General features: G+C 45.0%; 2 protein-coding genes across 2 annotated transcripts in view; both read right to left on the bottom strand.

Annotated features, from left to right (window-relative positions):
* Positions 1-22443, bottom strand: part of CPED1 (cadherin like and PC-esterase domain containing 1) — a 600308-nt gene that overhangs the window by 434019 nt on the left and 143846 nt on the right. The gene's annotated exons all lie outside the window — the stretch shown is intronic.
* LOC141087805 (uncharacterized) lies at positions 10961-21117 on the bottom strand. Its single transcript, XM_073573651.1, has 4 exons — positions 20888-21117; positions 20285-20444; positions 19183-20175; positions 10961-11027 (listed from the first exon to the last, which is right to left on the bottom strand). Exons 1-4 carry the CDS (start codon positions 20931-20933, stop codon positions 10961-10963), a joined length of 1266 nt encoding a protein of 421 aa, XP_073429752.1. The 5' UTR covers positions 20934-21117.

The raw sequence follows: 22443 nt of genomic DNA, 5'->3' as shown, positions 1-22443 counted from the left end.
GGGCCAATGTTCCAGGTGTCAATGATACACTGCGAGTGCTGGGTGGAGGAGCACTTTCTGGCAAATCAACATCCCTCCAGTCCCTCACAAACCCTGTACCTGACCTTGCCATGCCAACATTTTTTCTTACCCCCTGAGAAGCATCCTCCTCCCCAAAATAATCATCCCCATCATCTTCCTCCTCCTCTTCTTCCTCCACCTCGTCCACGAGACTTCCCTGTGCAGACAATGGCTGACTGTCATCAAGGCTTCCCTCCTCCTCTTCCTCCTCGGCTGCAGACGCCTGCTCCTTAATGTGCGTCAAAGTTTGCATGAGCATACGCATAAGTGGGATGCTCATGCTTATGATGGCGTCGTCTGCGCTTACCAGCCATGTGCATTCCTCAAAGCACTGAAGGACTTTACAGAGGTCTTTCAGCTTCGACCACTGCGCACCAGACAACTCCATGTCTGCCTGCAAACTGCCTGCCCGTGTATCCTCCCACAAATGAATTACAGCCTGCCTCTGTTCGCACAGCCTCTGAACCATGTGCAGGGTGGAGTTCCACCTTGTTGCAACGTCGATAATTAGGCGGTGCTTGGGAAGGTGGAGCAATCGCTGCAGCTTCTGCATACGCCTGGAGTGTACGGGCGACCGGCGGATGTGCGAGCACAATCTTCGCACCTTATGGAGCAGGGCTGTTAACTCCAGATAATTATTGAGGAAGCACAGCACCACCAGGTTCAAGGTGTGAGCCAGGCAAGGTATGTGTCTGAGTACTTAAAGGGCTATGGCTGCCACAAAATTCCAGCCATTATCACTAACTACCTTGCCTGCCTCAAGATGTAGACTGCCCAGCCATGACTCAGTTTGTTGCTGCAAGTAGTCGGCCAGTACCTCCGCAGTGTGTCTGTTGTCGCCCAAACGCATCATCTTCAACACAGCCTGCTGAAGCTTACCACTAGCTGATCGATAGTGGGACAACTCGTGTGCAACACTGGCAGCTGCGGATGTAGTGCTCGTGCGACTGCGCTCTGTGGACGAGCTTTTGCTTCTGGAGGAGGAGGAGGGTCGAACGCCTACAGCCAACTGTTTCCTATACCGTGGGCTAGGCAGCACTGTCCCACCGCCGCTGTCCCCTGTGGACCCTGCATCCACCACATTAACCCAGTGCACAGTGATGGACACGTAACGGCCCTGGCCATGCCTACTGGACCGTGCATCTCTTGTGAGGTGCACCTTTCCACTCACTGATTGCTTGAGTGCATGGACAATGCAGTATTTCACATGCAGGTAGAGGGCTGGGATGGCTTTTCGAGAAAAGAAGTGCTGACTGGGTAGGTCATAGCGTGGTACTGCGTAGGCCATGAGCTTGCGGAAAGCTTTGCTTTCAACCAACCGGTAGGGCATCATCTCTAACGAGATTTGTTTGGCAATGTGGGCGTTCAAAGCCAGTGTACGCGGATGAGAGGATGAGTAGGTACTTGTCCTACTCATAGTCTCTGGTAGGGTGAGCTGGACTTGAGAGCTGTATATGGTGGAACTAGCGGTGGACATGGCGGACTGAAAGAGGGTTGGTGATGGTGTTGGTGGTGTTGCTGATGGCCTAAATTCAGTCTTTCGTAGCAATAACATTGTGATTCCATGACTGCTTTGGCCTTGCGATGACACCTCGACATTTGCTGCTGGTGGTGTGTTAACCAGTGGGCTTACAGTGAGGGAAGCGATGTAGCGTTGCTGACTACCTTCATTCGGAGCAGGTGCACATGTGGTACGTGAGGTTTGGTAGTCCGTCCACGCTTGCAAGTGCATGGTGGTTAAATGTCTAAGCATGCAACTGTTATTCAAATTTCTCAGGATTGGTCCCTCAGCTAAATGTCTTTGCGCACTTCTTACAAATAACTTTTGCCTGATCATTAGGATTTTGTTCAAAAAAGTGCCACACTGTGTGACACTCGGGAGCAAGCTACGTCCGAGAGTGGACCCTCTGGGTCGCGGATCTGGAGCCCCTGGGCCGAGCGTGCCAGGTGATGACCAACCCCTGTACAGGGATCATTAGGGGCAAGACCACAGGGGTCAGAACCGCGACAGCAGGTACCAAGAGGGACGGCTCAGGGAGAAGCAAGGCTCGAGGCAGGACAAGGAACTACGGACAAAGACAAGGATACCTAGGTGGGAGAATCAGAGGAAGGAGGAACCCAGCAGAAAAGCCCATGGGGCGACGGGACGAGGCACAGTGGGGAGACGGACAGACGAGGAAGCCTAAGGGGGAATGAAGCAAGAGAATCCGGACTGGAGTAGACAGGGAGAGCAGGAGGGCAGGGAACAGACCGGGGAAAGAATACCAGCAGGCAGGGACAGACAGGGAGGACAGAACGGACCAGGGAACCGAGGCAAGGAGGAGGGACGGACACAACACAGAAATAGATGCAGCGACGAGCACCAAGAAGTAGGACAAGAAAGTAGGAGTGCAGCCAGAACAGTGCGAGAGATCCACACAATCACCAGGCGCCCTCCTCCTAGGGAGGACGCCTGAAGTACCTTAGCGCCCGGAAGAGCTCCTCAAGCCCGGCCCCTCAGCGCCACCCATGGCCAGACGCCGAGGACGGACGGGCGCACGCCCGCAACCTAAGGCCGGTGCGTGCAGCAGGAGGGAAGGCAGGACAGGCGCGCACACGGACGGTGGTGCGCAGGTGAGGAGGAGCTGCGTCGTCTGCCGCCGCTGATGGGGCATCGGCGAGCACGACCGCCGATGTCACACACTGCACTCTTCCTACTATGGAAGACATTTTGAGACCTTGCACGCTGTGCTAATTTGACCATCTGGCCAAGCTGTCCAACTCTTTTGGTTTTTGTAACACGTTTTTGGACTGCTAGGGTCATGCCAGATAACAGCTGTTGCGATGTCGATGCCTGCTGCGGATCCTCCTCCTCCTCTTCTGAGCTATTGGCAGCGGCACCCTCTTCCCCCAATGGATGTCAATCTGGGTCAACAACTGGGTCATCCATCACCTCCTCTTCAATTTCATGTGCACCTTCCTATGTGTCACTGTTTAAGGTGGTATAGTATGCGGGAAAGGGCACCTGAGTTTCATCAAGGTGTGATTCTGCCTCAGTACACTGCGAGGACAATGTAGTGCGCTGAGTGAATGTACTAGCAGAAAAATCTAGCAGTGGCTGTGCATCAGTGCACTCCATGTCAGATTCATCTTGGACTGGGGAATTCACGATTTGACTTGATAACCCAAGCATGGTATGTGAAAAGAGCTCCATGGAGTAATTGGTTGTGTACTGCCACATCCTTCACTTTTGGTAGGGGTGAAGGACACAAGGAAAGGTGTTGTTCCTGACCAGGAGCCTCCACTGACGACTCAGTGCTTTTATTTTTTGAAACTTCAGAAGAGGCGAGAGAGTTGGAGGCTGTGTCAGCAATGTAAGCCAAAACTTGTTCCTGAAGCTCCAGCTTTAAAAGTGGCTTACCTACTCCCAGAAAAGAGAGCCTTCGAGGCCTTGTGAAGCCAGACGATGACGCAGGCTCAACACCTCCTGCCTTAGGTGCTATTGTGCTTTTGCCACTACCAACAGATGCATCACCACCACCACCACCATCGGGACCAGCTGGCAACCCCAGCCCACTTCCATGGCGTCTTCCACCATACTTCCTCATCTTTGTGAAAATGTACCCAAAATACCACCAGCTATATGGTACTGTAAAACAAGGTAGAAGGTGTATCTACTATTGGTAAGAATTTGAATCTCACTATAGATTTGAGGACGCAGAACTATTGTCTCTGGCCCAGGAAAGATTACACCTCAATGTAACAGGATGAAATTGGATGGTGTATGACAAGGTGGAGGGTGTGTATAGGATTGGTGAGAATTTGGATCTCACTAGAGATATGAGGACGCTGACAATGATGCTCTCAGTCCAAGTATGGACGCAGGCAGCTTAATAAGCAGGAATGCTGCACACACAAAAGGGTGGAAAAATGAATGCTTGGTAACTGTGCAGAAAAGAGGAAGTAAAGTATTTTTGCTTTTAAAAAAGCAGTGTTCAAACAGCAATGCAGCTATCAGGGAGCCTTATAAATACAAAAAGGGTGGGGGAACAAGAGGCGCAATAGTGCCCTATCACTAGTGACACTACGATGTGAGTGGTGTAATGCAGTTCCACTCACCTATTCCAGTTGTGTGACCCACAACTGGCTTGAAGACATAACACAGTATCAGCTGCTGCAGGACCTCCACCGACCACTCCAAAGTGGAAAAACTGCCAGAGAATATGGGAAGCAAGATGTGCCACAGTCCGCACTGCTGAATCCACAAAATCACCTGGGATGCAAGATGTAGTAACAAAGTACTTCTTTATTCCTTCCTACGCCTTTTGGCGCCCTTCCTGGCACCTTCCTCAGGGATATTATAAGGCAGCCTAATAACCTACAGAGCTGATGCACAAAAATAGAGCCTCCCCTGTCACTGCACACAAAGTGTTGTGTTGTAAGTGGAAATCGCTAGCAGCAGAAGCAGTTTTTTGGTTCTTCTTCCCTGCCTAACGCTCTCCCTTATTCTGAATCAGCAGCAGCTAGCAACCTCTCCCTAATGCTAAGATCGGCAGAAGTAAGATGACAGTCGGCGTTCACGCCCTTTTATAGCCCCTGTAACGCCACACAAAGCCAGCAAATCACTTGCATGCCATTCTCAAAGATGGTGGTGACCGATGCCTATGTCATCGCATTGCCCACAGTGTGCGTCCTCCATCATTGGCTGAAAAAGGGCGCTGGAAGCATCTTTTGAAACGCGACTTTGGTGCTCTGGTTGCCGACCTTGTGGCCGACCTCACGCTATGGTCGGGTTTCGTTTCATGAAACCCGACTTCAGCGAAAGTCGCCAACTTTTCAATATGACCGACCCGTTTCGCTCAACTCTAACCGCGATCAGTCAGTACTTAGACTGTAACTGCCAAAGACAATAAATTAATAAATTAGTCTCTACCGGTACGCACTACTTTTGCAACCTGACAGCTGTACAGCATACCACATCACAGTGATCCACCATCGAATGCAATATAACTATGCCATTGTAAGGGGGTGAGATAGAATTACCTCCTTGCTTCCCTTCCTCTAATTGTCTTCCATCTGTTGCTGTTTACCGTACATATGCTAATGTTGATAATGTCTATGATAAATATTTGTGGTACTGCTACATAGTAAAATGTATTATCGCTAACATTTATGGTACTGCCACATTCTTATGTGTTACCATTCTTTAGGGAACTGTATTATATTGTGTTGTGTTCCTTTAGTATAATAGTGTATGTAACATATGTGATGTGTACTAATGTTCATGTACAGTTTAGGGAAAGTAAGGTGCTTTCTTTGGGGCAAATTAGAGGAGGGCATCTTAGTATATAGTTCTTATTGACAAGGGTAAGTGTAGTTCATTTGTGGGCCACTAGATGGGGACATACTAGTGTGCACTGTTAAGTATATTTGATAGGATGTTTATAAAGGGTTAAGTGTAGGAGGGGCTGCCGGGTGGTAAGACAGGAGTTTCTAGGAAGTTAGTTCAGACAGGGCCAGGGTGCCTATAGTGTCCACATGGCCTATAGGCCCAGACAGCTTGGCAGCCATGTAACGTTAAAGCGCTGCAGCCTACGTTAGCCATGGCCACTGTGCATCATAGCAGGGGGCCAGAACAGGAAAGGACAGATGTGGCGACTCATCGCGTGGGTGGACTCCTTTAGGGCAGGAACCAGTTGGACGGAGATGTCACGTGTAACTGTCCTGTGTGACATGACCCGCAGGCTGGTAACTAACACAACAATACATGGGGGAAGGGGAAAGAGTTACAAAGGTGGGCCCTGAGATAGGGGACGGGGACGTGGAGACCTCTTGCACTCCCCTGAGTCAGTGTCCCTCACACTCCTAACGTTCCCTATACAGGCTCCTCACCTGTCGCCAAACCGGAACCTGTCACCTTAGCACACCCTACACGTATCCCTTGCTAGGGAGATGGGAGGTGCAGGCACTGGCCCCACCGCTGTACTAATACAGACCAGGGAAAAATACAAACAGGGAAGCACCACTTAGCTTTGCTCTGTTGCTCTTGCTCCCAGCAACAGAGTCCACCACCAGAATGCAGCTTTCCTCCTGAATAGCTGCCACCAAGCTCTGTCAGAGCTGCAAGGAAATCCCCTCTGTGACGCCTTCCGCACCAGGACTCTGACTGTGCTGCAAGGAACTCTCTCTAGCTCCTTCCTCCACCAAGGATGGATTGAAATGACCACTATCACCAACAGTGATTGCAACACCTGACTGTTATGAATGGGTCACCGAGGAGGAACAACAAAATGCTAAGTCCCAGAAAACCAGAGAGGTTGGTAACTATGCAGATTGCAGATTCATGATCTTAACCACACAACTAACAGTAGCAGTGGAGCGTTCCTACGTTGTTCCTAGACGCCTCGTCACCGCCGGAGGACTACATAAACCTAAAGCAAGAAAAGGGAAAACTAACTGCCCCAGAGCAGACCCCAAAGGAAAAGACAGCCCCCACACATGTATTGATGGTGAAGCAAGATGAAAACACAAACACAGGCAGGAAAATAGGCTGAGCAAACCATGGGGCCCGACTAACTAGAAAGGACAGGAAAGGAAAGCCACTGTCTGCAATCTGCCAAAAAACCCTACCAAAATAATGTACAGCACGTCTGATAGCAGAATTAACCCTGAAGTCACTAGACTTCTCCCACTATATCAGCACTCTGAAATATTCTGAAACAGAGCAAAAAGTGGCCAATCTAACTCTTTTATAGCAGAGCCAGAGCAATCACACCTGCTTTATAATCACATGCACTAAACTAAAGAAACCAGAGTGCAATGACCCTAACAGCCAGCGGGGGCAAAACTAGAACTGAAACCACCACAGTGCAATGACCCTAATGGCCACCGGGGGCAAAACTATCTTTAAGCACCACAGCTTAAGGAAAAAAAAGGTTACTAGTGCATTTTATCTGTCATGATCCAGCATGGATCATGACAGGAGAAGAAGGAAGTTGAAGCTTTGATGAGATCGGTACAGATGGGCCAGATGCTTGACCAGAGACAGCCAACCTGGTGACCAATGATTTCGAGTCTGGGGCGAAACAGGCAGAAGGAAGTGTCATCATGGCAAGGTTAGGCCAGGAAGGAACTGAGGAGCAGTCTTGGATGGTCCGGTCCAGGCGTGTACTGCACAGAAGCGACAGCCAGACAGGAAAAGATGAGGAAACAAGTGGAATCCTTGTTGTACCAACTGTGGATGTAACGTATGAAGTATTCAGTAATAGAAGGTTAAAGTTATCTTGGACTGTGTCTCCATTGCTGAGGGTCGCCTGGAAGAGGGACCGTCGTTGCCTGGGAAGTGCCCAGGGGAATCTGAATTTGGAGATGCAGGTATGCTAAAGAGAAGAATACAATTTTCTGTAGGGGAAGGACTGGACATAAATTTTGCAGTAATGCTGGTCACAAATACAGTCCTGTCCCTCCCTCCCTTACACAATCACCAAGCAAATGTACAATTTGTTAGTCCTATATTGTATTAATAGAATACCACATAAAGGTGAAAGTCATCAGGTCTAACACTATATATCTATTCTATGTTGAAAGGAAATAAAATACGGGCTTTCTGTAGAGTACTGTCAGAATGTGTAGATGGCTCAGAAGTTATTAGTCTCTGTTGTCCATGTCTCAGCAGGATTTCATGGCTATTATTCACTATATATTGTGTGATTGGTTTACTCCTCAAATCAATAGTGAGCTGGACAGCCAATATACATGGGATCAATTCCAAGAGGCTATGTCATCAATGTTTGAAAAATATGAGCCGCGCTGAGACAAAGCAATTCATAGTTTAGTTGTTTTAATGTTGAAAGTAGACATAAGTGAATAGAGATCAACCTAACATGCTGATCCAATGGAAGGCAAAACCCCATGCTAATTGCCCCATATTAGAGGAAAATTCCTTCCCGCCTCCACATATGACAATCATACTAGCTCCTTAGCACAATCTCCCATTACAGTAGTATAACCTCTAATATTATATTTTTCAAGAAAGTCATCGCGGCCCTCCTTGTACTTTTGTGTACAATATTTGCCAGCACTCCTGAATCATTCCCCTTCCCTCTACATGCACATGCAGGGACGCCAGCATACTCAACATCCTGGCTGAGTGGTGTTGTAGCCGGCATGCTCCCTGGCTCCACGGGTTGTGCACGCCACATTTCCTGGCAGCGTGTGCTCTCCTGCTCTTAAAAGGGGGCAGCATGTGTACACAGTTAAATGCCCCAGTCAATGGCTGTGAGGCATTTAGTATAAGAGTGCACCTGCAAGATGAGTTACAGCTAATAGGAGGCATCTTGTTTAAAAGGCACTCTCCCCAATAGAGAGGTGCCAAGCAACCGAAAATCATTAGGTAGTGTGGTGGTCTACTAATGAGTTGTGAGGTCTCATGGTCCTGGTGAGGCCAGTGTCCTGAACCCAAAATCCTGGTCCTTATGTGGCCTGTCCTGAACCTGAAGTCCCTGGTCCTTATGTGGCCAGTGCCTGAACCTCATCCCCATGTAGGCCAGTCCCTGAATCAGTATCCGTCATCCATGTGTCTGAATGTGTGCCTATCCGAGTATTTCATGTATCCAGACTGTCCTAACTGTCTCCGAATCAGACTTGTCTGAGACTCCGTGTAGGTAATCGTTCGACCTGTGGATCCTGAACCTAGTCTGAATGTAGCCCGAGTCTATGCAGTAACCACTTTGCCCAGGATCCGTAACCTTTTTGTCTGAATGGAACCATAGCCCTATCCATGTCTGTGTACCTGATCCCTGGGGTCAGCAGCTGCAGTACTGGGGACTGCCTCGGAGGGGTACCTGGCTGCTACCTGCAGCTCAAGCCTTACTCCGCCATCAGGAGCTCCAGTGAACACCAGGTAGCTGCTCAGCTACACCCGCTCCTCCTAGGAAAGACTGGCCCTATGGCACAATGGGTCCACAAATCTCATGGGCCACCTGCGTGCGTAACATTTTGTTGTGAATCAACCATTACATCATCAGGTAGTAATGTAGAAAGTTCCATAATCTCATTGCTTTTACAGTGAAGAATTGTTGCCTGTGATTATTATAATTAAACCTTCTTTTCTTTAGAAGTAGACGATGCCCCCCGCTATCATCGTTGCACTCCAAGGTGTAAAAAGATCATATATTTGTACATTCAGAACCTAACATAAAAACAAAGTGAGCAAATCCCCTGTAATAAGTGAATACTGCTAGTACATAAAATAAAATAGGGAATTTAGTTGACACTATTTTGATCAAAAAAGGTGCACCCAATCGGGACAGTATCTAACGCTTGTAGTTCACCTAACTATATGTCAGCAAACGTCCCAATTAATAAAGACAGGTCACCACCCCTGGTGCCACAATAAACTCGATCTATCCCTCGTATCTGCAGACTAGACGGGTTCAAGCCATGGTGCAGCCTAAAGTGCCTAAAGATTGTTTTAAGACTGGGAATGTCAGTGGACTCCTTCGCTGCTACAATGTCCCTAACATGTTCACGGGTCCTAATGCGAATCTCACGAGATGTCAAACCCATGGAAACCAAGTTACATGGGCAAGTCGCATTATATTCGACATATCATGTACTGCAGGAGATAAAGGTTAAAATAGTACTAAAAATGAATGTTCAATTCAGAGCCTAAAAATTATTTGCACCATGCTGTGGCGGATAGACTGTCTCAAGGAGACAAGGGGGAAAAAATGGAAAGGGATCTGTCGCTATGCTTATGCTTCTTTATCTTAAGGCACCAAATAATGAGCGCAACAATTTTTCTGTATTTAGTTGCATTTGCAAACTAGACATTTGTTAGCCACTTGTTGCCTCTGTTACATTGTTTCTGCAGAAAGTCAGAGAGCCTAATTCCATTGGTGTGCTCATTACTTGGGTTCTTGCACTAGTTTTGATACCACTGTTTTAACTCCATCAATTTCATTGATTGACAACTTTCTGGTTACACTGTGCAATGGTGTTTTATCAAAACTACAGCAGGTGTGTGACACGTTGCTCGAATCAGGGTCTCTGCCACTGTTTTCTATGGGTCTCATTTGAGGCAGCATATACCTGGCAACAGATTCTTTTAAAATGGATAATCTAGAATACAAAAATAAATCTGTATGCTCTAAACTATCACTCTTCACTAGAGTGGAGCAAATAAATTTGAGTAGAATTGAATTCTCCTCAAATTTTACAAAAATTTATATTCTTTTGAATACTATTTTTTTGCAATTTTGCTCCCTGCAAATTCCGCAAAATGGCGGGAAACTGTAAGGGACCAGCAAAAGGTAAAAAAAAACCCTCACCTCACTGCTCAACTCTCCTATTACCCCCCCAAGCCCTCTACCTGGTACTCCTATCCTTTTCACCTTCACCAGTTGCATGCGTTCACTGCGCTAGGGCTTCCAGCTCAGAGTAGGCCTCAGATGTCACTGCTCGTAGTTCTGTTGTGTCGCATGATGTGGCTTCACGACATGCATCCCCTAAGGCGCCTGCTAGGCCTCGAATAATGCACGTTGTAATGTGCAGTGACGTTAAAGGCCTACTCAGTATCAGAAATGGCAATGTAGAGTGAAGCAAGCTAAAGAGGATACACGTAACAGGAAAGACGAAAAGGAGAGATGTAGGAGTGTTGAGGAACAGACGAGCAGTGAGGTTTTAATTTTATTATTTTTTACATCCTACATACTTTTATACTCTGAGGTCAGGAGAGACCCCCAGAGTATTATAAAGAATATTCAATCTTTATAGATGCAAATAATATTTCAATGCTAAATTTGCGTGATTTGCTGAATTCAAATCTCTGCAGATTTGATCATCTCTACATTTCAAATATAGCTTAGAACTGAAAAAAAAAAAACATTTATTGTATTTATTTTATTCCCACAGATAGAGTTTAGAAAATATTCAGAATGTCAGTGTGAAACTGACTAGCCTTAGCCTCTAGATCTTTAAAACCTAACCTGTAATAAAAAGGAAAATGGATTTCTGATCTAATTTCTCTGAATTAAAATGAAGTTTTATTATTGATCGAACAAAAACAGCACTTCTGGCTTCTCATCGTGTGACTGACATTCATGGAATTATCTTTATAGGACACACAGCCCCAACAAGGATTTACTTGTGAATTGGCCTATTATGCCCGTAAGAACATTGTGCTATGATAACTGGCTCACATGCTTAGTTTACTAATGTACCGACTGATTACACAAAAAATTACGTTTATTACCCAGAGGGGTGAAGCTCAGCTGAAATGCAACTGTGCTTTCACAAAATAGAACAAAGTCGAACGTACGGCGAACACTGTATAACTAAGGAGGTCTCAATGTGTTGCACATTAAATAAGTGAAATTCACAGACATGACCGAGAAGGCAATTTTAGGGAATGTTTGTACAAGATAGTGTTTCATTCAAGTTTTTATGTTAAATAAGTTTTCAAAACTTTTTTTTAAAAATATTCTATATTACTACAGTATCTATATGGAAAATAAATAAGAAATCTTGCAATTTTCACACTGCCCACTAAAGTTCAAAGGAAAACGATTATCAGAAAATGACCTATTGTTTAAAGGGAACCTGTCACCATGAAAATGCAGACCAATCTGTAGGCACTATGTCAAAGAGAAGGGGTGCCTGGGAAGATCAATATACAGTCAGGTCCAGAAATATTTGGACAGCGACACAAGTTGTGTTGTAAGATGCCCAAGCAAGATAGTCGTTGGCGAACTTCTGTTCCCACTCGCTTTGACCTCCTACAGACAATTGTGGGTCCTGGCTGGGTGTTAGTGTTGTGAGGACCTTGTGCCCATGTAGGCCGCCGGTAGCCGATGGTATGATACATAGGCTGCCTATGGGAGTGCATTATACTATACTAGCTGCCTATAGGGAATGCATTATACTATACAGGTCTATGGGGAGTGCATTAAACTAAACAGGCCTATGGGAAGTGCATTATGCTATACAGGCCTATAAGGAGTGAATTATATTATACAGGCCTATGGGGAATGCATTATACTATACAGGTATATGGGGAGTGTATTATACTATATTGAGGACTATCTGGTACATTATACAATATGGAGGTTATCTAGGGGGCAATCATACAGTGTGGGGATTACAGTGAAGGGGCCATCAAATAGATTGGGGGCTCCTAAGTGGTCAGTATACTGTGTGGAGGTACATTACAGTGAGGAGGAATCATGTTATGTATAAGAGAGCATCATACTGTGTATAGGGGAGCTGTACAGGGGGAGACTCAGGACATTATTCAATGTTAAGCGGTCACTTATTGTTATAGAGGAACCCAGGTTACTGTGATTATCAGAGAGGCACACAGGGCACTATTACTTTCTAGGGGGCAAAATGTGAGCACTGTTTTCTAGGGCACTTGCACCCAGTATTATTATATTCTTGAGAGTTGCTTTAGAATTTAGAGGGCACAGAGAACCACACAGCAGGTGCAGTAACGGCAGCAGCATCGGGGTACCTTTAGGATGAGACATTTGTGCAGGTTGGAAATAGATGGTGACGTGCTGAAAATATGAGAAGTGAAATGTGTCTTTGTTGTAATCTCTGCAGACGACTCCTGGGTGGAAGAAGTTGTGTCGGTCTGGGCCAGATGGAAAAGACCTTAAAAGTGAACAACTCCATCAGAAAGAAAATCAGCTGTAAGTCACTATCTGTAAGTGTACTTTAATCTGTAATATGTTCTGTAGGACTGGTATCTACCACTGACCATATGGCGGTAATATCAATGTTGGTCTTTGTATAGAGATTACTTTCAGCAACAGTGCAGTCATCTGCTGAGGTTCTCCTCCAGTGTCACCCAGTTGTAATCAAAGTTACCTGATTAGGGGCCCACTCAGAAGCTTTGCCCCCCTAAACCAAAACCCTAGCTACGTCTCTGTGTGAGGGGAAAAATGAGAGACGTGAGGGGAAAATGAGACGTGAGGGGGAAAATGAGAGATGTGAGGGGGAAAATGAGAGGTGTGATGAGAAAATGAAAGAAGTGAGGTACTGCTGCAGTATGAGGCTGTGTATAGAGAAGAGTGAGGCGCTGCAGATGGAGGCTGGGTATAAGGCCAAATTTACACATTCAGTATTTGGTCAGTATTTTACCTCAGTATTTATATGCCAAAACGACGAGTGGGAGAAAAATACAGAAGTGGTAACGTGTTTCTAATATACTTTTCCTCTGATTGTTTTACTCCAAGTTTTAGCTTACAAATACTGAGGTAAAATACTGACCAAATAACGTGTGAATGAGGTCTAAAGGAGAAAAGTGTGGTGCTGCAGAAGTAGACTGTGTATACGATACGCTTTATTGCAATTAGTCCAATTTCTGTCGGGATCAAGTGTTTCCAACTGTATATGGAAGAGGAGTGTGAGGTGCTGCCAGAGGAGGCAACTATAAAGAAGAAAAGCTGTGCTGCAGAAAAATGCTGTGTATAAAGGAGCGTGAGGTGCAAGATGAGGCTGTATAAAAAGAATAAGCATGAAGTGCAGGAGGAATAAAGCCTCTTAACTGTTGCCATTAAAATTCATATCAGTCATTAAGGGGTTAATACTGTGTTAAAAAAAATTTGTTGCCACAAAATGGCGCCAGTTGCATTCCGTTTACCAGTGCAGGAGCGTTGCTATGCTCAACAGCGACAATTTCTTTTTCTTGTGCGCGCTCCCACACTGGTCCTCGGAACACAGTGGGCTGCACATGTGCAGACTGAGAGCATTGCTTGCCAATAGATGCTATTGCGCATGCACCAGCACCATTTTGTTGAAGCAAAATTTTTCTGTTTAGAAGACCACAATACTAAACAATCTTTACATTTTAAGTCTCCTTCTAGGTATGTGTATGACCTACAAGTCAGTGGATACAGTACCAGACCCTGGTCAAGCATTATTCTATCCAATAGAGTTCCTCAACTCCTTGGAACCACTAGGACTTCCTCCGCATAAACTTTTTCTACAACCTGGAGCACCTATTCTGCTGTTGAGAAATTTAGATCCACCAAAGTTGTGTAATGTAACAAGACTCTTGATTAAGATCCTGTTTACACATGTAATTGAAGCCATCATTTTGACAGGATGTGCCCAAGGAGAGGACATTTTTATTCCAAGAATTCCACTCATTCCATCTGATTTGCCTTTTGATTTTAAACGCCTCCAGTTTCTAGTTCGACTGGAAATTGCAATGTCCAGTAACAAGGCTCAGGGACAGTCCTTGAAAGTAGTAGGGATCGATTTGCAATCTCCATGCTATTCTCATGGTCAACTTTACATGGCCTGTTCAAGAGTTGGAACTGCCAAAAATCTGTTCATCTTTGCACCGGAAGGAAAAAACAAAATGTTGTTTATCAAAAGGCTCTTGAATGAGTTGAAAATAAAATACTGTCTATACTTGGGTAATCGTTTAGTTGATTTGTGTTGCAAATTTGTAGTGTTGAATATATGATGTGAAATGTTTTTATCTGCAATATAAACATTTTAATTTGTTATAACTAACCACAGTTAGTTACTATGCCCGGGCAACGCCAGGCTCTTCTGCTAGTGGTCTATGAAAGACCTAACATTAAAGAAGACACGCCTTTGTATTTTAGACAAAAAATATATGTTTTCAATTTTTAACATTTCAACGATGACAAAAAGGAAAATGGGCAGATGCCAAAGTTTGGGCACCCTGCATGGTTAGTATCTTGTAGCACACCCTTTTGAAAGTATCGCCACTTTCAAATGCTTTTTATTGTCAGACAAGAGAATTTCAATTTTGTTTAGGGATTCTCATTTAGTTTTCCTTAGAACATTCTTCCAGTTCTGTAAGATTCCTGGGTCATCTTGCATGCACTGCTATTTTGAGGTCTAGCCACAGATTTTCAATGATATTCAGATCAGGGGACTGTGAGGGCCATTGTGAAACCTTCAGCTTGCACCTTTTGCCTTAGTCTATTGTGGATTTTGACATGTGCTTAGGACCATTATCTATTTGTACAAGCCATCCTCTTTTCAACTTCAACTTTTTTGCAGATGTTATATTTGCATCAAGATTTGTTGAAATTTCTTTGAATCCATTTTCCCTCTACCAATGAATCAATGAAATGGTATCCATGCAATTGGCTGCAACACAACACCAAAGCATGATTGATCCACCCCCATGCTTATTTTTTGCCTAGATGTTCTTTTCCTGAAATTATCTGCCCTTTTTTCTCCACAGATACCTTTGATCATTATAGCCAAAGAGTTCTATTCTAACCTCATTGTTTCAGAGAACTTGTTTCCAAAATGCACCAAGCTTGTTTAGAGTTACTATGCATCCTTCTGACGCTGAATTCTATAGTGAGGATGCAGGAAAGGTTTTCTTGTGATGACTCTTCCATGAAGTCCATATTTGTGCAGGTGTCTCTGAACAGTATAACAATGTACCACAACTCCAGAGTCTGCTAAATCTTTCTGAAGGTCTTTGACGGTCAAGTGTGGGTTCTGATTTGCCACTAGCAATCCTATGAGCAGGTGTCACTGAACCTTTGCTTGGCCTTCCAAACCTTATCTTGATCTCCACTGTTCCTGTTAATTGCCATTTCTTAATTACATATCAAACTGAGGAAAGGGCAACTTGAAAATGCTTATAGCTTTCTCCTGTTTTGTGGGCCTTCCCCATTTTCATTTTCAGAGCTAGGCAGCTGCTTAGGCCTGTTTCACACTTGCTTTTTTTTGCAGCGCGTTTTTCCCGCAAAAAAACGCATTGAAAAAACGCATACAAACGCATACAAACGCTGCATTTTTTTCAAGCATTTTTATGCGCATGCAGGAAAAAAATGCAGCGTTTTTGTGCGTTTGTATGCGTTTTTTGTGCGTTTTTTTACAGATTTTGGAAAAAACCCCCAAAAAAGAAAAAAAAAACATTCAACAACACACAAGACCAATGGGACTTCATTGTGGGTGTGGTATGTTAATATATAGACCCTGTCTACAGTATTCTTCACATTTGCTTGATTCTTCTCGTGACCATGGATCTGCGCTGGAAGAGTTTTCACTTCAACTTGGATTTGGACATCGCGATGGCTCAGGCGTATGCAGTTGCTTGCCATGAACAAAGGAAGAGAGAGAGGGAGCGAAGACGGCAGCGGCGGCGTATGTGGATACATCCGATTGTTGAACTCCGGGAGAGCCGTGGGGCATACCACACCCTCTACAGCGAGCTCCAGGCAAACCCGGAGAAATTTATAGATTATATCCGGATGTCCCAAGAAAGTTTCAAGGCTTTGCTTGCTCATGTCCAACAATCCATCCGGAGACAGGACATACAGCCCCATCGTGCGATTCCTCCTGAGGAACGGCTACTAGTGACATTACGGTATGTAATATTAAACCAAGGGGTGCGGTCTGATGTTTTTTTTTAAATTTAGTATTCAAAACCTTGGGTAATTAGTTTTTGTGAATGTACTAATATTTTATTTTATAGTTTTTTAAAATAATATACATAAATATTAATTTTACTTCTTTGTCTGTTCACAGATTCCTGGCGACTGGAGAAACCCTATCTTCACTACACTTCCAGTACCGTATTGGAATCTCTACCTTGTCTGGAATTGTTGCTGACACCTGCCGGGCTCTCTGAAATGTTCTTTGTCCAGAATTTCTGCCCCTGCCCACCGCTGAAAAGTGGATGGAAATTGCTGACAAATTCTGGACAGTATGCAATTTTCCCAACTGTTTGGGAGCTGTTGATGGTAAACACGTACAGATCATCAAACCCAAAAGAACGGGATCTGAGTACTATAATTACAAAAAGTACTTTTCAATAGTACTCATGGCCATTGCGGATGCCGGATGTATGTTTGTAGCAGTGGACATTGGAGCATTTGGCCGTGGTAATGACTCACAGGCTTTTAAAAACTCAGACATGGGCCGGAGGTTGTATGGCAACCAATTTAATTTCCCTATGCCACGGCCTCTTCCTCACACCGAAGCTCCGCCACTGCCCTTTGTAATGGTTGGCGATGAGGCTTTTCAAATGTGCGGAAACTTACTGAAACCCTACTCCAGCGGGGACTTGGACCACACCAAAAAAATATTTAATTACAGGCTGACCAGGGCCAGAAGAACTGTCGAGTGTGCTTTTGGGATTCTTGTCTCCAGATGGCGAATTCTGGGCACGGCCATTAATCTTAAACTTGAAACAGTCGATGAGGTGGTGAAGGCCTGTGTGGTTCTACATAACTTTGTGATGGCTAAAGAGCACCCGACCTTTGAACTGGACGATGATGCTCCTAACCCATTGCCTGAATTCACTCAGCACACTCTCAGGTCATCCGTTGAAGTTGGCCAAATGAGGGACCAATTTGCGGCCTACTTTATTTCTGATGTAGGACGGGTGCACTGGCAAGATGAAATGGTGTAATGTTTTTGTTTGTTTATGGTAATAAAAAACCTTATTTGATACCATTACTGAGTGCACTATATTTTTTAAAATCCAATTAAATAAAAAACTTCCCATGTATAACTGAATTTTTTGATGTTCACACACCTGGGCAGGTAAATACACATATGAGTTAAAATGCAGCATTGCTAGTCTGCGTGAAATATATTGGAACGAGCAAAGCTGCAGGCCATGAATCAGGAAACCAATTTTTTTCAAGAGAAAATTGTCAAACTAGTTGAAAAAAAAGTATGTGATTTTTTTCAAAACCCAACCCCACCCAATGAAAGTCAATGGGGAATACAAGTCAGCATTGAGTGGATGAATGTAATCAGCTCAATTCCAACTTTTATTTAAAATTGTGGTAGTGTATAAATAGACAAGTTTCTAGAGTTATTACACTAGGCCTTGGAATGACTATACTAGGCCGTGGTATTTAAAATATGAGTATAGTAGGCCTTGGGCCTACTAGTATAGTCATGTGAAATACCACGGTCTAGTATAGTCATACCAAGGCCTACTGTAATAACTCGATTTTTACCAACTAGGATCTTGCTTCACGAAAAACAAACTGGTGAAACTTGACAAGTTTCAACAGTTTGTTTTTCATGAAACCAGATTCATGTTGGTAAAACTAGAGTTATTACACTAGGCCTTGGAATGACTATACTAGGCCGTGGTATTTAAAATATGAGTATAGTAGGCCTTGGGCCTACTAGTATAGTCATGTGAAATACCACGGTCTAGTATAGTCATACCAAGGCCTACTGTAATAACTCGATTTTTACCAACTAGGATCTTGTTTCACGAAAAACAAACTGGTGAAACTTGACAAGTTTCAACAGTTTGTTTTTCATGAAACCAGATTCATGTTGGTTAAACTAGAGTTATTACACTAGGCCTTGGAATGACTATACTAGGCCGTGGTATTTCAAATATGAGTATAGTAGGCCTTGGGCCTACTAGTATAGTCATGTGAAATACCACGGCCTAGTATAGTCATACCAAGGCCTACTGTAATAACTCGATTTTTACCAACTAGGATCTTGTTTCACGAAAAACAAACTGGTGAAACTTGACAAGTTTCAACAGTTTGTTTTTCATGAAACCAGATTCATGTTGGTAAAACTAGAGTTATTACACTAGGCCTTGGAATGACTATACTAGTCCGTGTTATTTCACATATGACTATACTAGGCCTTGGGTTGGTTTTTAACATGTATTTACCCATCAGTGTGTGTGAGCGGCGCAAACAACATTAATGAAACTTTGTAATGGTGAACCACAAATGTAAATTTATTTTTAATCACAAAAATAAACCAAAAAATTATTTTTTCCGGCGTTTGGGGGCAGATGGTTTCAATTTGGGGGTGTGCAGGGAATATGCAACACTTGCAGTTGAAGACGGTGTTTGAGGGGAAGGGGCAACAAAACTTGTGGGGGAAGGTAGTCCAGTTAAGGGAATTAAACTAGGAACACTTGGAGGAGAGGAAATCTGTTCAGGTACATTTGTTGCAATGGCATGTCGCCGTAGGCTTGTGTGCCTGGACCGACTTTGGCCCAATGCCCGCCTTGATGGATTTCGCCTTGAACTTGGGGCAAATATTGAGTGTAGGTCCCCCGTCTGCTGGGGTGGCTGCTGCTGCTGCTGAGGTGGCTGCTGCTGCTGAGGTGGCTGCTGCTGCTGCTGAGGTGGCTGCTGCTGCTGCTGAGGTGGCTGCTGCTGCTGCTGTGGCTGCTGCTGCTGCTGAGGTGGCTGCTGCTGCTGAGGTGGCTGCTGCTGAGGTGGCTGCTGCTGCTGAGGTGGCTGCTGCTGCTGCTCTTGGTTGGCAGTGCTCGTCCTTGCAGGAGGACTGGTGGCGGCAGTGATGGTCCAGGTTTGCGGAGTGGTGGTGGCAGGGCTACTACATGTTGTTGTAGCGGCAGGGCTGTTCCATGTTTGCCTAGTGGTGGCTGAGCTCCACGCATGCAAGGGAGTGGCGGTGGTGCTCCAGACAGGAGTAGCGCTTGCCATGGTGGTGTCGGTGAAGTGACCAGCTGCACTCAGACTTGTGGTGGTGTAACGGTGGGTGTCCTGGCTTTGAATAGAGGTGTCCGTGCAGTGGTATGCAGCACAAGTCGGTAGTGAGGTGAAGCGAGTCAATGGTGGCACAGGTGGAAATGACACCACTGACTGCTGACCGTACCGATTATGCTGCATAGCCTGCAAGAAAGCATTGTTGCAGGCCTGCAGCACATTCAGCTGTTGCTCAGGACTAAGGTGTTCCGCCATGCCCTTTTCAATCTTACTAAAAAAATGGTGTGCTGGTCTGTTGAGGTCGGCCTCCAGACGGTCAAGGCGCTGTTCTACAGAATTGAAGCGGTGTTCAAAGTGGTTAAAACCACGTTCCATGAGTGCAAAACCGCTTTCAACTCTGTCAGACAGCGACTTGAGGCTGGAATTAAAGGCCTCGCTCAAATGCATAAACTCGGGCAAGACATTCCTGTCCAAGGCCCTCTGCCTCTGGCGGGTAGTGCCCGCATAACCAGTGGCAGAGACCTGGGACAGGGGAACACCTGATGGCCCAGCTTCCTGGTCACCAGCTGTGTGTGTGGCTGACCTGCAAGGTGCTTCATAGCTGTCGGATGGCTGGGACGGGTCAGAGGACGTCCGAGGAAGGACCGCTCCAGGGCCAGGTTGCAGGGTGCTGCTCCAGGTGCTGTGGAAGAAAGGAAAATCATTACTACCATGCCTTTACAAGAAGCATCAGCTGTGGATTAGAAAAACACAGATTATAAAAATAAAAACCCAAAATTTATAATACTTACGATCTCGTGGCAAGGACCGGTCTTAGGAACTGCAACGCGTGATAGTGACGGTATCTAGTTCTGGTCCTTGACGCAGATCCACTGCGAACCTGGCCCTCAGCACGAACATCACTGTTGAAGCGGTCCTTGATCGAACGCCAATGTGTTCGGACTTTGTCCACTGTTGGGAAAAAAAAACAGTGCCGTCAAGGACAACAGTCACTGCGGCACAATATAGCAATACAATACTCAAAGCAGTCACTGTAGAGCCCGATGACACTGTTGGGTTTCCTGCTAGAATATACCTAGCACGAAACCCAACAGTGCCGTCAAGGACAACAGTCACTGCGGCACAATATAGCAATACAATACTCAAAGCAGTCACTGTAGAGCCCGATGACACTGTTGGGTTTCCTGCTAGAATATACCTAGCACGAAACCCAACAGTGCCGTCAAGGACAACAGTCACTGCGGCACAATATAGCAATACAATACTCAAAGCAGTCACTGTAGAGCCCGATGACACTGTTGGGTTTCCTGCTAGAATATACCTAGCACGAAACCCAACAGTGCCGTCAAGGACAACAGTCACTGCGGCACAATACAGAGCAGGGAAATACTCACTAAACGCCTTTTTGGAGGATGCTGTGGCGCTGTCCCAGCCATCCATCAACGCTGCGGCCACCTCATTCCATAGCCGCCGGGTCACCACATTGTCCTTGTACAGCCGGTCACGGCTGTCCCACAACGGCGCACGCTCCTGGACCAGGCTGATGAGCTGCTCATTATCCAGGTAGACGTCTTCATCCCGTTGTGGAACCTAGACAAAACACATTCATTAGAATAATCAAATTTAAATTGAATAAAAAGTTACAAAAAAAAGAAACATAAAAAAGAGTAAAAATAGAAGATAAAAAATAAAGAACATTACAAATCATTTGATACATACATTCCGTATCACCACTGGGACTTGGCTTCGCTGCTCCTGCTCTTCGCCCTCACTAGTCCCGTCCGCAGAAGATGATGATGATGATGATGTCTTAAAAAAGTTGAAAAAAACGTAAGAGATTTGGAGTAGCAGCAGATATACTTACCAGATGCACGAAAATAATCACCTCACGGTCTGCTTGCGCCAATTCCTGCCGCGATGGGGAATATTCGGATTCTGAAGACATACTGCATGTAAAAATAATAAAAATCATTAGTACATACATAATTTAAAAGGACAGGCATATAATGTAATATACTCACATTCTTGACGCTGATAGAAGATGGATTCCTTGGTGACTGTCTGCTCTCCAATCTGTCAGTGTAGTTTTGGCAGGCACCTCCTTTATATAGACTTTTTTTTTTTTGACTTTAGAAGTTTATAACTAGTACAACAAGTGGACACCACCAAAAAAACGCAGCGCTAAAAAAACGCATACATGCGCATGCCAGTGCGCACGTATGCGCATCCATAGGCTATAATGGCCATTTTTAGCGCAAAACATGCACATACGTGCGCATGCGCTTTTTTGCAGGACCAAAAAATGCAACATGTAGCGTCTGTAAAATACAGACGCACACCCCAAAAAAACGCAGCGCATGAAAATTGCAAAAAAGCGCAAAAAAACGCAAATGTGAAACCAGCCTCAGAAGAACCCATGGCTGCTGTATTTAATTACAAGGTTAGAGGAGGCTGGGTTTTTATAAAGCTGGGAAATTTGCAACACCTGGCCTTTCCTAATGATGATAGAGGCTATTTTAAGGTAGAAATTTGGTCAGTTATCTGAGCACAACGAATTCTCAATGGATCTACAGGACAAGGTAGTCAAACTGTATAAAACAGGAAAGGGATACAAAAAGATAGCCAAGGAACTGATAATGCCAGTCAGTAGCATTCAAACTGAGATTAACATATGGAAAATCAGAGAATCTGTAAAAACAAAACCCCAGTCAGGTAGAGCAACAAAAATTTAATCCACATCTGCCAGGAAAATTGTTCGGGATGCAAAGAAAAACCCACAAGTAACATCAGCTGAAATACAGGACTCTCTAAAAACTAACTGTTAGGCGTCGGGTTCCTGCAGCGGCTCAGCAGGAATCCAGAGCCTCACATTCTGCAGTCTCTCATTGTCTATCGACTGCAGAGGAGATTGCTCAGCAGTCTCAGCATCCCAGATGCTCTGCCCAGACCT

This window comes from Dendrobates tinctorius, unplaced genomic scaffold (assembly GCF_039654945.1).
Source record: "Dendrobates tinctorius isolate UK_male_01 unplaced genomic scaffold, ASM3965494v1 ptg000035l, whole genome shotgun sequence".
Classification (NCBI taxonomy): Eukaryota; Metazoa; Chordata; class Amphibia; order Anura; family Dendrobatidae; genus Dendrobates; species Dendrobates tinctorius.
The sequence above is the reverse complement of the archived record's forward strand: the minus strand, read 5'-3'. Positions and strand labels throughout refer to the sequence as shown.